At 29.4% G+C, this 15,208-nt stretch overlaps 2 protein-coding genes and 1 pseudogene across 3 annotated transcripts in view; all 3 read left to right on the forward strand.

Annotated features, from left to right (window-relative positions):
* Window positions 1-487: 487 nt before the first annotated feature.
* Window positions 488-3,402, forward strand: LOC144548798 (very-long-chain (3R)-3-hydroxyacyl-CoA dehydratase PASTICCINO 2A-like). The gene is made up of 9 exons (XM_078297513.1): window positions 488-654; window positions 759-870; window positions 1,311-1,329; window positions 1,412-1,500; window positions 1,922-1,975; window positions 2,273-2,343; window positions 2,448-2,529; window positions 2,925-3,021; window positions 3,127-3,402. Exons 1-9 carry the CDS (start codon window positions 584-586, stop codon window positions 3,195-3,197), a joined length of 666 nt encoding a protein of 221 aa, XP_078153639.1. The 5' UTR covers window positions 488-583; the 3' UTR covers window positions 3,198-3,402.
* A 1,536-nt stretch (window positions 3,403-4,938) lies between these two features.
* The window catches only part of LOC144548803 (mediator of RNA polymerase II transcription subunit 25-like), a 61,241-nt gene continuing 50,971 nt past the window's right edge, over window positions 4,939-15,208 (forward strand). The window contains exon 1 of the mRNA XM_078297524.1: window positions 4,939-4,944. The gene's annotated coding sequence lies outside the window, so the exon portion shown is untranslated. The remainder of the gene's footprint in view (window positions 4,945-15,208) is intronic.
* On the forward strand, window positions 8,127-8,605 carry LOC144549082 (small polypeptide DEVIL 4 pseudogene; annotated as a pseudogene). Its single transcript, XR_013509565.1, has one exon. The product of XR_013509565.1 is annotated as a small polypeptide DEVIL 4 pseudogene (transcript).

A 15,208-nucleotide genomic window follows, 5' to 3' on the forward strand; every position in this document is an offset into this window, starting at 1 on the left:
GATCTTAGCCAATCAAAACCGTTAAAAAAATAAAAGCCTTATCCAGTACATATATATACTATGATCAGAGAATCATGTCAGTTATGGTGCGAGCCAACCCCGACCCACCAGCTATAATATTTCTGCACTTAAATCTCATACGATTAATTTACTCAGAGCTGAGGTGGCATTTTAGTATTCGATCGTATCAAAAGCACCCGGTAAAACTGTTTGTTTGTAAGGTTACGTAAACCATACAATCAGTATTAAAGCGTGCCCGTGAATTACAAGGATTCTGGTCGGACAGTACGGATCCAAACTCACAATTTGAGGTATTCCAGGGAATGTTAACTCTCTCAGTAATTCAGTTCCCTAAAGTAATCCAAATTTTGTGTTTGAATCTAGACCGTTCGATCTAATCTGCACGAATATTAAAGGAAACCGAGCAATCATCTCGGACCGGGTTGAACTGGATTATGATTGGACGGTTGTGATATAAACTCCAAATTTGAGTTACTTCAGGGGATCTGAACTCTCTCCCTCCCCTTCTCTCGCCATTTTTAAACCCCAAGCTGATTCTGATCTGAACTCTGAAGCATCACCAATGGCGGGCTTTCTCTCCACAGTCAAGCGGATCTATCTCGCTTTTTACAACTGGGCAATCTTCACTGGATGGTGAGTGGTGACCTCTCTCTCTCTCTCTCTCTCTTTCTTGATTTCTTGATTCCTGTAATTCAATTGCTTCTGGATTGAACTGTGTGTTTGATTTGGTTGATCAGGCTTCAGGTTTTGGTTTTTGCTATAAAGGCTTTGAACGAGTCGGGTACAGCAGCAGTGTATGATGCTGTGGAGAAACCTTTGCAACTTGCCCAAACAGCAGCAATCCTTGAGGTATCAACAATTAGAAGCATTTCATACAACATTGTTTTCCAATTTATGTCAATTTGGTTCCATTAAAACCAGATTAAAACTAGTTAAACCAAAATTTTATTCGGTTTTCAAAAATCTAACTGAACCAACTGAACAAAAAAAAAAATTAAAGTAAATTTCGGTTTGTTTGGTTTAAAGATCAAAACTCAAGATATATATCAGTCGGTAAAAGAGATTAAACTGAACCAAAGATAAAAAAACCGAACCGAACCCTTTAAACGAAAAATTGAACCATTTAATCTAAAATTTGTCAGTTTAATTGAAAACCAAATAAACTGGATCAAATGAACATGTTCCAATGACTGTAAAAAACTTAAAAGCATCATTTTGTTGTTTAATTTGAGCTGATTTTTCACCCTTTTTTTTTTTCCTTCTATTGTTTATCTTTGCTTGATGGGCAGATTTTCCATGGACTTGTTGGTAAGTAATTATTTTTCATCTTTAGATAAAATTATTGTCTTTTTTTATGATTATTACTGATTTACTGAGTTGATTAGTGTAGGATTGGTTAGATCACCTGTGTCAGCTACTCTGCCACAAATTGGGTCTCGGCTATTTGTTACTTGGGGCATTTTGTACAGCTTCCCTGAGGTATAAAAATTAAAAATACAAAGAGTGAGGCTTTGGTACTATGCATAGCGTAGATTGGTCCAAATAGTCTCTGTGAACCGTTCAACATGATTTTCATATGAAAATGTACTTGCAGACTAAATTTTATTTTTTTATAATTTTTTTTAGATACTTAGAAAATTACTGCTTTTGAATGGTTGAGAATCTTTAGATCAAGTGATTTTCTAACTATCTAAAGAAATAGTATAAAAATAAATATTGATTCATATGGAAATCATGTTAAACGGTTTAGATCGATTGTTTGGATTTTTAAAAAGGAAATATTCATAGTACGGACCAATATGTGCTGCATAGTATCGTAGGCCATAGCCTCACTCAAAATACAAACTCAATAATGAAATTTCTCTTTTCTGATTGGCTTTTGTACCTTTTGGTTGTGTAGACAAGGACTCATGTTCTGGTTAGTTCTCTGGTTATCAGCTGGTCTCTTACTGAGGTATAGTCTCTCAAAATTTTTAAAAAAAAAGAAGGGGGAATTTCATGTATACCCCTCGTAAATCTTCAAATTACGTATTGCCCCCTTAAAATGAGTTTTAATAGAAAAGTCAAAACATTAGATAAATTTGTGAGTTTTTGAAATATAGAAGGATATAGATGATATGAATTTTAGAGGGGAAAATGCATAATTTCAAGGTTTTTAAGGGGTATACGTAAAATTCCCCCAAAAAAGAAAGAATGGGAAAAAAAAGGTTATGTACAGTTTTTTGCTAATTGATAATAAATTTGTACACAGATAATCAGATACTCCTTTTTTGGTATGAAAGAGGCGCTCGGATTTACCCCTTCATGGCTTCTATGGCTCAGGTTATAACCGTACTATACTGGCATTTCGTTACCAGATTCAAAATCCCAGCTTGAAGAGAGAAGATAATATAATCTAACTATTGATTTTTCAATCTTTTGTACAGATATAGCACATTCTTGCTTTTATACCCAACTGGTATCACAAGCGAAGTTGGCCTAATTTATATCGCTCTGCCATATATCAAGGTAACTGAAAAACCTGTTATAGAGAAATCTTTTTGCGAATTACTATAGCTGATTTGCATTTATTGTGCTGGTATAACAAAATTTGCTGAATATAAAAAAAATAGTACAAGATGACCATTTTACCCTTGTTTGAACACTCACAAACATATCTCCTACCCCTTGTCGACCTCATATTTTTTCCTCTTTTACTCTTAAGCCCCTAACCTTGATAACTTATTACAATTATATAAGCAATGGATTTCGGCAAATGATATAGAAGGGGCAAATTTGTCCAATAAATGGTACATGTTGCGAACAAAAACAACATTTCAATATTCCTATATTTATGAAAGAGTTAGTTCATTTTGCAATTTCAATAACTTTTTCTTATGCAATAATTGCTGGTTTTACCACAGGCATCTGAGAAATACTGTGTAAGGATGCCAAACAAGTGGAACTCATCCTTTGATTATTACTTTGCATCACTTGCCGTGCTTGGTATCTATGTCCCAGGTTCGTTTCGTGTTGTTTTTTTTTGCGTATCTGATTGATAGGGTTTTCCAGATTTATCATGTTTTATTTCATATTTTGATCATTGCATTTTTTATGTTTCCATAGGTAGCCCGCACATGTACACATATATGCTCGGGCAAAGGAAGAAGGCTCTCTCCAAATTAAAGGCTGCATAAAACATAATTTCATAGAGCTTGAGAGTTGAAAGTTGCATGTTTTAGGCTGCATAAAACATACTTGGTTTAAATTATGGAACTGTGTTTTCTGTGCATTTTATTTGTTGTTTTGTTTGTTAATTAATTTATGACTATGAATGTACCAGAAATGAACCAGAACACCCAAAAGCTTAAAGAAAAACATGAAAAACTTAGTTTACCAAAAGAGGACCAGAATACTTGTATTCTTAGAAAAAATACCATATTAGTCACTGTTCATTGGAAAATATGAATAATAAAAAATCACTGCTTATAGTTATTAGGGAAATTACTATAATAGTTCAATCCAGCGTATAAACTATGTACTGGTACCAACCTTGGTAGAGCCTATATAATCTCATAACTTTATAATGTACCACCAATTGATTTATTAAGATTGATATGCTATTTTACTAATCAGTAATATAGAAATGAGGTTCTGAAAATAAAGTTGTTTTGATTAAATTTCATTTACTATGCTGATTGTGATTGTTCAGTTTGGAAAAGATTTTTTGCAATTTCAATTGAGTTTGGATTTCAAGCAACAATCTTACATAGATTCTCTCTCAATTTTTGTGATTGTAATTCTTTATTGGATTTGGGCCAACTTGGGCTGGAATTGTTATTAAATGCTAGTGGGTTGTAACATTGTTTTAATAGAAATATACTTAAAATTTCATATGACCCTTGTAATTTGTGTTTACAAACTTCAAAAATATAATTAATTAAAATTTCAATGATCTAAGCTTTGTTGCATTAGTTTATTTCAATGATCTAAGCTTTGAAGCTTCAGAAATTAGAATGCATGAATTTACTTCAAAAATAACCTTGTTTATATTTTGACAATTGAACTTGACAAACTCTGTAGTGATTTTAAATACAACTAGTGTGCTTGTAAATAGCAGGTCAATTTTACTTATATTTTTTTCTTTATTCAAGATTTTTTAAAAAGGTAAAAAAAAATATATACATCCTAATATAATACTACTGTATAGTCTGTATCATACTGCTTTGTTGCTACCATATCCTCCATTTTCATTTTATACATTTAAAAGATTTTTACTGTTTCATTGGCACCATAATTATTTTTAATTCAATGTATAGGCTAAGACGTACAACATGTTTTTGTTGTACGGTTAGTATTACATTTGACACTATGTACAATGTACATAATGGCTCTATGAAGAACAAAGATAACATTATATTGAAGACATTAAAATATTACTCTAAATAATTTATTTTTTACCATTTTTATTATGAGGAAATTTTTTTTAAAACCAGACAATCTAACTGTTTCAATCAATAGATTTTCTCCCTACAAGTAAAAAAAAAATACAAAAAAATAAAAGAATTTAGATGTCCAAATCAAATCGAATCAAAATCCAATATCCAAAGTTTATTTGTTGTGCGCTCCAAGACTGATATCTAGATATGTTTTAAACTTTCAAAAGATATGTTTTAAACTTCCAATATCACAAATGGGACTAATTGCATAGAGCACCGAAACGGACCGGACTCATGCGCTGCCTTTTCTTTTTTGTCTCTTTACCTTTATTTTGTTCCCTTTCTCCATTCCGGACACCTCCATTTTTATCTTAATTAGTTTTTTTTTTCTACAAATTCCAACACATTTCAAACATTTTTTTTCTTCTGATTGTTGTTTTTAAAATTCTTAAATATAATTTGTATCATAAAGTTCATGAGTCAATCATCCAACAACGCAATATCCGTATCCGTTTAAAGCGATTTAGTTTTAAACTTTGACATTCATTTATTATCGTTAGTTTAAAGTTTAAACGGTTGATTATTTAGTTTGTTTGTTTTTTTCAAAAAAAATTACCTATTTTATTTTGATTTCAACTGAATCGACTGGTTGAACACCCCTACATATATGCATCTAATTAAAGCGACAATCGAATTACTATTGCAACTGAAGTGTTTCTAAATATTCGTCATCATTAAATCCAAGTTCGCTAAATTATGAACTGTAACATCCTTAAAAAATAACTATTGAAGTGTAAGAAAACAAAGGTCTCAAAGTTATAAAAAGGGAATATAAATAAATCATAGATGGTACTTCTTTTGAGGAGAAATATATAAAACATATTAGTGCTCAAATCAAATGTGGCAAAACATAAGCAAAACAACAAAACAAAACACCTAGCATATATATATGCTGAAAATGCGTGTCTTCATGTCACAATGTCTGGTTAATTCATACTAAAAAACATGTTGTTTAAATAAACAATATTGTCTGGGTAATTTAATTACTAAGAAGCAAGACATGTCATGGGGACCATGGATTAATCGATTATATTATTTAGGTTTTACGGTCAATGCTTTTATGCTTTACTATTAACTTGACTAATTAATTGTGGATATGATCAATTTATTGAATCCAATGGTTTTCAGTGATTAGCATTTGTTCTCTCGTCGTGCTGTGAACACTTGTCTCTCTTCCCTCGTTGCGTTCACTGCTAAATTCTTCGTTCTATCTGTCTTTTCTCTCATCTCCTTCCGTCTTTCTTCTGCGTTTTCTCTCCGATTATGTATGGAAGTATCTCATAAAATGAAGCAATTTTTAGAGGGAAATTTGAAGAAATTTCTCTGCTTTAGACCTTTAATTAGGCCCATAGCTATTTTTTGAACTAAACATGTAAAGAACCGTTTTAATTAATTGTTATATTCAATTTTCTTCACCACCATTTGGTTTTGTATTGTGCATTGATTTAGAAATTTGTTTATTCAAAATAATTGCTAAATAAGAAGCCAATATGGAAAAAAAAAATGTCATGGATTCCTTGTGCCACTTCAACAAAGTTACAAATGTAAAAAAAATTATGAGTTATTTTGACTTCAAGATACTAAAAAAAAAAATAGAAACAAAACTTTGTTTTTAGTACAAGAAAAATATCTTGAGCTTTTCTTTTTTTCTAGCCCTCAAGTTATATTAATTGCGAAAAATCCTTGAAGTTTATACTTATTAGAAGCATAATGTATCAATATTATATATTATCTATTTACTATAAATGGTGGTGTTTGAAGTGAAAAAAAAAAATGTTTCAATGTTTCAATGCTAAATGTGACAGTAACAAAACACTAGGTATTTGTGCAGAAACATATGTTTTTACATGTCACAATATTTAATATATGTCTGTATTTCACAAGGAACCAAAGAAGTAAAACATGTTTTTGGGAGCATGCATTAATATTTTTGGGTTTTGATGGTCAATGCATATAAGCATTTATATAATTAATTGACTCTTTAATTGTGGATATCATAACTAAGGGAAAGAGTTGACATGCTAACTATATGCATTGCGTACATATGATCTTATCATATATCACAAGCAATTTTTTTGCCTTGTTGACTTTTTAATTTTTAATTGTATCAAAAAATAAGTGATACCTTACTTTGGTACCACTACATAGCATGTAAAATACATAAAAAAAAAAAAAAAAAATACAATCTAAGTAATAACAATTGAGGGGCGCTAACCATCTAATTAAGAAGAGCATTTTCTCTTTGTATTTTCATCTATATATGCCAATATTCTATAAATTAAAATTTGAACATGATCACACTTAAAAGAAACTTGTATAGATAGTTTATATTAAAATTTATTGACATAGTAAAAATTTATTTAAATATAAAGCGTTTCTAATAGTGAACAAATTTGGAGCAAAAATTTCTTGGCAACAAATAATATTTCTCAAAATTTGGAGCAAACAAAAACTTTAATGCTTAAGTGAAATTGACAATTACACAACCAAAACACCAAACAAAAACCTAGTTATTTGTGCTGAAATATGTCTGTATGTTAAAATGTCTAATATATGTCTATTATTCACAAGGAACCAAGGAAACAAAACATGTTTTTAGGAGCATGCATCATTAATTTCTTCAAGTTAAGCTATTAATTTATGGTTAATTCATATGCTTTTATACAATCAATTGACTCTTTAATTAATTGTGGATATTAAAATCAAGGGGAAAGCGTTGACATGCTGATTAATCATATGCATGTATATAATGTTATCACAAATCAAAGCCAACTTTTTTTCTCTTGTTGACTTTCTAGCTTTAGTTGTTTCTAAAAAGGGTGATACCTTGCTTTTGACCGTGACCAACAAAACAGCTTACAAAAATACATAGATAAAAATGTGCATTCTAAGAAAAAACATTTGGAAGTTACTAACAAGGGGAAAATTATTTCTCTTAATTTGTAATATATATATATATATAATTTATTCTTGACAAAAACTTATATGAAATTCCTATGTATTTTTGTAATTAACAAGACATAATTTGCAAATTTCATGTTATGAATAATGCACAAAACCCAAAATTACATTTGAAAGTCACTAACAAGGGGAAAAGGTAATTATCTTTGTATTTTCATACATAAGTATAAATTATGTGTAATTTTAACTATATAGAGAATTTATTCTAGACAAAAACTTTTTTTTTCATATTTAATTTTGTATTTAAGTAAACATATTTTACATCTCATAAGTCATAACATTTCATTGCATCCAACAGTCAGGTACAAAATGGCTCAACATTTCATGTAACCCAACAGTCATGTCTTAATAGTTTACTAATTTATTATTTTATTCTGACACCATAACCAATGCTTATCTAATCAACTATTAAGATTAAATAATTGCCTATGATCTCACGAGACCACTATTTAAAGCAATTTTTGTAATGATTGCAAAACCAATGAATACATGGTCCCAATAATTAGTCAAAGGAATCAAATAGGAGACACAAAATCAACCAAAGAGACCTCTAACATTGTCTGTTAGGAGACACCTACTAGACATCACACGAGGGATTCTATGACACTTTACCTAATTTATGCATTTTTTTTATTCCATCTCCCTTTACAAAATATTATCTTACCTAAAGAGATTCACTATATAAATGCCCCTCCTTCCCTTCTTTCAAAACCCAAATCAAATCAACCAAAGAACAAAGCTTTTCCACATTAGATACCAAAAATTTATCTCCATTAATTGATCAAAGATGAAGCTTGGAGCTAATAATAGAATGAGGAAGGAGAGAGAAGGGATTAGCAAGACTTTGAAAGAGCAAAGAGCAAAGCTATATATCATCCGACGGTGCATTGTGTTGCTTCTCCCATGGAATAATTAATTGATGGAAAAAAAAAAAGGGGAGAGAAAAGTTTGAATTTTTAGGTTTTTTTTTTTATAGTTTTGTGGTGAATCCAATTGTAAATAGGATGAGGAATATAGTCATGTTTTTGTAGGGTTTTTCTTTAGATTGGTTTAATTTGGAATAGGAGCAATGTTAATTGTAACTTGTATGAGGTTTTCCACTTTGATAAATCAATGGAATTAATAGAATGCAAGGAAGATTTATGGCATATTTTAATCCTCTACACATACTTCTTAATTTCAATTTTTGTTTTGCCATAGTTATCAAATTGGGATAATTATTCAGCTAGTTTTGTCCAATCAATTTGCAAATTATAATTTATTTATACTAGTTTCTTAATTTGTTATGAAAGAGAATATCCATGTCTAATTAATACTCTAATTAGAAGAAGTATATAATTAAAGTAATGTTGAGTAATTTTCTCTAACTAAGGGGACTAAATTGCAATTTGGCTTCTGTAAAACAAAAGATGGTCAATTAATGTATTTAATTTGCTGAGTCGGTTGTAGTCAATGTCCAGCTAATTAACCACTTAACAAACAACAATTTGGGAATTAATAAATTAGGAGCTCAATATCAGTATATTATGTTAACGGAACATTTATAACCTCCCCTCATTTCATAATATAATAAAAATGAGACCCTATACTTGTACTGTTTCTTCAGAGGGGAACAAAATATATAAAAAAAATATGCCATTCTGTTGCATACTTGCATATCTTGCAAAATCTTACCTTATTAAAAGATATATAATTAATGCAAAGACACAAAAATGTTAGTTAACTTTCCTCATATATATATATATATATTTTTGTGCTAATTTTTTTTTCTTGAGGTAGTTTGTGCTTGTGTTGTTTCAAAAACAAAATTTAACGGTTAGCCAGGACTAGTGTATTGTGGCCGTACTATGTTGTGTTTTGATATATTGTGTTTAGGTGTGTACAGAACAAGGTCATGACGTGTTAATACGTTAAAATTTTTAGACATACTGTGTCGTGCCACACAATACTGGAAATGAACAACACGTTTAACAGCACAACACGGTTTAGTACGGTGTATTCGATTGTCATGCCATGCCGATTTTTGGTAAATTGTTACTTTAAAATTGTGTAAATGTTAGAAAATTTTGAAAAAAAATATCGAGAAAGTCGGAAATAAATTAGATTGGTTTCAATTTTTTTTAATATTTTGTAGTAATTTTGTGTTTTGAAATAAAATTTTCAAAAAAATATCTATAAAATAGGAAATATTAAATGTGTTGTGCCATGCTATATCGTACATGTGTTAATTGTACCCATATTTGTCTGTGCTAGACGCTCCGTACTTAACAATGCAAATTTAAAAAAAAAAATCGGATACAACACGGATAAGGACAAGGTAAAGAACACATACGGTACGGACACTTGACATGGCATGTGTAACAAGACGTGTCATGTTATGATGTGTTCTTAACTGTGTTTATCGGCAAGTGTCTCCGACACGCCGTACTTTTGCAATATACTAGTTAGGACAAAGCAAAAAAAATTTTGAGATTGTGAGACTGGATAATCTAGTATAGTATAGTTTATTTTAATAAAGAGACCCAAAAATAATATAGCATGCAAAAATTATAAATTTAATGGATAAAATTATAAATTTCCTTTTTCCCTCACCTCCAACTGTTAGGTGCATTAATTGTGTCTTGCTTAAATTGAATGGAATTGCTGTTCAATGAAAGAAGATATTATCAACTTAATTATCATTAGCAGACAGATTTTCTGAAGAGAAAAAAGGGTCTCTTTCTGCCTGTGTTGGACCAGAGACAAGGAAAAAGAAATTGCAATTAATTTATTGATTATGAAATAAACTATTTACCTAATAACCCTTTAATTGAGCCTTCATTAGTGGGGAACATTTACTAGACAACCCCATATGGGTTGGTTGTCAACTCTCTCTGTAAAATCCAAAAATAAATATATTAATTATAAAAAAAAAAAACATATCTCTGTCACTTCATCCCTCCATCTCTCCTCTCATTGTATATAAATATATCCATCAACACCTCTTCTTGTATCAACCATTTCCAAAAACAAGAGAGGAAAAAAGAAGAAGAAACAAGAAACAAAACAAACCCACAAAATTTTCATAAGCCCCTTCTCCTTTTCACTAATTACTTGATTAGAGAGAAAAATGGTGAAGCTAATGAGCCAAGGAAGAACAAGATCAATGGGCAGATCTTTAAAGGAGAAGAGATCCAAGCTCTACATAATTCGCCGTTGCATTATAATGCTTCTTAAATCGGATGATTGATTAATTAATCGATTCGAGTTGATTTTTAATTTTTGGTTTTTTTTTTTTTTTGCTTAATTAGTTTTTGTACATGTAATGTAGGATCCCTTCTATTTTCTTGCGAGAATAAGCGAGGATTTATAATTTTGACATGTAATTAGTAGAGATAATTCAGTAAAAATGGCATTGGAAGAACAATGTTGGTTACCAAATTTGATCTTATTCATTTGTCTAAGTATCCTTTTTTTATATTTTTTTTCTTAGTGTTTATTATTTTGTGATATTATTCAAATTATAATTGAAACAGTATCACCGTTGCACTTAAATTAATCCAGTAAATAAGTTAATTTAATTTTTGTACTATATTTGAATTCAGTACTAAATTTTCTCTCTCCTCTCTTTTGCTGTGAAACAAGAACTATATATAAAGAAAAATTGATATAATTCTATTTTAGAGTTTAAATCGAATTCCGTAAGCCTTTCAAATATTATATTAATTTGAAATGAAGTGTAATTGCAGCCAAACTAAAGTCTTTGCAATTCTGCACTTCATCTGACCATTAATCATTTTTTTTAATTCAAGTCCTCTTGAATTGTAACTTAATTAGCTATAATTTGTTTCAAACAAGTTACTTGTACTTTAATTTATTTCTAAAGCAAGTTAAATACTAATCACTAATCATGTAAGAAAAAACTATACCACATTTGCAAAAGAGTTGGCTAACTTGGATTTTTTAAAAATAAATTACAACTATAGATGGATTTTTTTTAAATGTGCCATCTCTCAAGGATAGTGCCTTAGTCAAATATTATAGTACTATTAACTTCTTGTTTTAATAAAGTGATTAAAACATAATGCCTTAGTTAAATATGAATAGTCCTTATTTTTTATAAATTTCAAATCCATGTCATTTATATGATCAATAGGAATTGCTTAATTAATTATTGTGTTAGAAGTTATTGTTAAATTTAATGATCTTTGTAATATATATATGAGTCAAATTGAAAGCCATTAAATTGGTAATTAAAATAGACTAATTATTTAGTCACCTATATTACATGATAAATGGTAAATTTTAGTAACTACCCAAAGAAAACTAGTTTTTAGATTGCTTTTCGAATGAGTAATTAATGATTGCTTCTTGTAGTAAGATTAATTAAATATTTTCAGTCAACTGCATTTCTTTTTTAGACTTTGCTTTCCTTTTTACTATTTCTCTTTTTAGAAAGCACATAATTCATCCACCTGTTTTTCCCTTTTCAGTAAGCATCTATCTATATCTTTTTCTCATAAAAAAAAGAAAAAGAAAACTCAATCTCTACGGTAATATCATAGCGCATATTGACTTGTACTACGGATCAATTTCTTTATTTTTGAAATCTAAGCAGTTGATCTGAACCGTTCAACATGATCTCTATGTGAAAAATGTAATTGTAGATCAAATTTTACATTTTTAGAATTGTTATACTATTTTTTTATTTGATAGAAATTCACTGGATTTAAATATTCTAGACCATTATGATTTTTTATCTATCTAAAAAACTAGTAAAAAAATTTTAAAAACTATAAAATTTAGTTTGAAAGTACATTTTCATATGGAAATTAGGTTGATTGGTTCAGATTGACTGTTTAAATTTTAAAAACAAATATATTAATTTGCACTGCATACCAATTCCCCTGTTTTTTTTAATAAATCCCAACAATAGATGGATTTAAAAAATGCGTGTAAATATGAATTGCCCTTATCTTTTATAAATTTCAACAATAGTTGAATGTCAAATTCGTGCATTTTATATGAATAGGAATGTCTTAACCAACTGTGTTAGATGTAATTGTTAAATTTTATGATTTTTGTAATATGAGTCAAATTTAAAACCAATAAATTGGTAATTAAAATAGACTAATTATTCAATCGCCTATATTACATGAGAAATAGCCGTTATTCGTTTTGTTACCAGTTATCTTACTGGATAAGGTGGGTAAGGGTAGAGTACGTAAGAGTAATCTCATATTTAATGAATAGTGATGAGTATTATAAGTAAGGCTAATTTTAAGTAGGTATGAATATAAAATATTTTCATCCGATCCGTATCGTACTCATAAACACCTCTATGAACACCTAGCACAAAAATGAAAGGTATATATATATAGATGAGCTATGGTGCATTGCAATGCATAGGCACTCTTGTGCATTGGACCATAAATCACCGATTCAAAATCCAAATGACCGATTCAAGCCATTCATCTTGTTCTCCATATTAATATGTGCTTGGAGACCAAATTTTACATTTTTTTTTTAATTTGTTTACTATTTTTTTAGATTTATTGAAAATCTGAAAATCTGGATGAACAGTAAAAACAGTAAAAATTTCTGGACCACCGGATCAGCGATTTTCAAAGTGGCTTAATAAATAGTAAAAAAATTCCAAAAAAATGTAAAATTTGGTCTCCAAGCACATATTAATATGGAGAACAAGATGAACGGTTTGGATCGGTCATTTGGACTTTGAATCGGTGATTTATGGTCAAATGCACAAGGGTGCCTATGCATTGCAATGCACCATAGCCCATCTCTATCTCTCTCTCTCTCTCTCTCTCTCTATATATATATATATATATATATATATATATAGGAATATGCTAGCATGCTATGCATAGCATAGAGGGTCTCCATGCAACGGCTCAATATTCGATTTTTCAAAATCCTAACGGTCGATCCGAACCGTTCATCTTGTTCTCCATGTTAATATGTGTTTGGAGACCAAATTTTACATTTTTTGGAATTTTTTTACTATTTCTTTAGATTTATTGAAAATCGCTGTTTTTGTTATGGTCCAGATTTGCTGAAAACAGAGATTTTCAATAAATCTAAAAAAATAGTAAAAAAATTCCAAAAAATGTAAAATTTGGTCTCTAAACACATATTAATATGGAGAACAAGATGAACAGTTCGGATCGACCGTTAGGATTTTGAAAAATCGAATATTGAGCCGTTGCATGGAGACCCTCTATGCTATGCATAGCATGCTAGCATATTCCTATATATATATATATATAGAGAGAGAGAGAGAGAGAGTAAGGCTACGCTACTTCACGAATTAAACGGGTTATTTTAATTCACGCTCATATCTCTAGTTTCGAAGTCCAAATAGCCGATCCAAACCATTAGATGTTTAATCTATATTAAAATGTGTTTCGAGACCAAATTTTATATTTTTTGGAATTTTTTTACTATTTATTAAGATGGTTTAAAAATCGCTGTTTTTTAATGGTGCAGAATTTTAATAAAAATAGCGGTTTTCAAACCATCTTAATAAATAGTAAATAAATTTCAAAAAATGTAAAATTTCATCTCCAAGCACATTTTAATATAGATTAAACATCTAATGGTTTGGATTGAATATTTGGACTTCAAAACTAGAGATATGAGCGTGAATTAAAATAACCCGTTTAATTCGTGAAGTAGCGTAGCCTTACTCTCTGTATATATACAACTAGGTATAAACACCTATATATGTGGGCACTGGAATTGAGCGTGTGAAAACCCAGGTATGACATGGTCACTGACATGTTTGTGCTATTTTTAGAGCACAAAAGGTCACTACTTGTTACTATAAATGATAAATTATTTATGAGAACGGACTTAGGAAATGACAGTTGAAAGACTATTAATTAAGCACTGTCAAGGAAAAGAAATAAGTGATGCCCCTGGTTTTTATTAAAAAGCTAATTATATAAATGGTTCTTAAAGTATTAGTTGTTTATCATTTAGTCCTTAAAGTATCACTAGTTTATCATTTTGATGTCAAAAAGTTTTAAAAGTAATATTTTGGTCTATAAAGTATCACTTGTCATTTTGACTATTATAGTTTTTGATATATAACAAATTAGCCCCACCATTATTATCAGTGAAAACAATAAATTAGATGAAGAATCACATTTGCATTTATGTTATAATGTTATTTATAATAAGATATATGTCTATTTTTAATTAAGTTATAATGACATGAACATTAAAGCTAATATCATGATTTATTGATATTTAATGCTATTGATAAATATATATTTATTTATTTATTTCAGCAAGTTGGGCATACAAATTTATAATTTTGACCATTTATATTTAGGCTAATATACAAATATATATATATATATATACAATAGTTTAACTCACTAATTGTTTATACATGATAAACTATAATTGGACTATTTGAGGGTCTCCTATGGCATTATCCTTAATATATTTCATGTATTAAGGTACTATATATAGACCTTCAAATAGTGGTAAGATTAATTAATTCTCAGTAATTTAATTTCCTCGTGATTTTTTGGAGACATATATAGTACTATTGCACATAATGCATTATTGTACTTGTACTATATTTGTCTTTATTTTCAATTGATTAATTGAAGAAAGCCAAAGCTAGCACTGTATATGCTACTGGTCCATGAGCAAATATAGTACATGTATAAGCTGTTTTGGTTGAATCACAACCAGAAAAAATATTAATGCAACATATATGTATATATAGTCCAAAG

Source organism: Carex rostrata, chromosome 34, assembly GCF_964058835.1.
Source record: "Carex rostrata chromosome 34, lpCarRost1.2, whole genome shotgun sequence".
Classification (NCBI taxonomy): Eukaryota; Viridiplantae; Streptophyta; class Magnoliopsida; order Poales; family Cyperaceae; genus Carex; species Carex rostrata.

Bases quoted from the DNA above. Each gene is read 5' to 3' on its own strand.
- LOC144548798 (XM_078297513.1), top strand. From the start codon at position 584: ATGGCGGGCTTTCTCTCCACAGTCAAGCGGATCTATCTCGCTTTTTAC. The intron at 2,530-2,924 runs GTAACTGAAAAA...GTTTTACCACAG, and splicing joins TCGCTCTGCCATATATCAAG to GCATCTGAGAAATACTGTGT. The intron at 3,022-3,126 runs GTTCGTTTCGTG...ATGTTTCCATAG, and splicing joins GCTTGGTATCTATGTCCCAG to GTAGCCCGCACATGTACACA.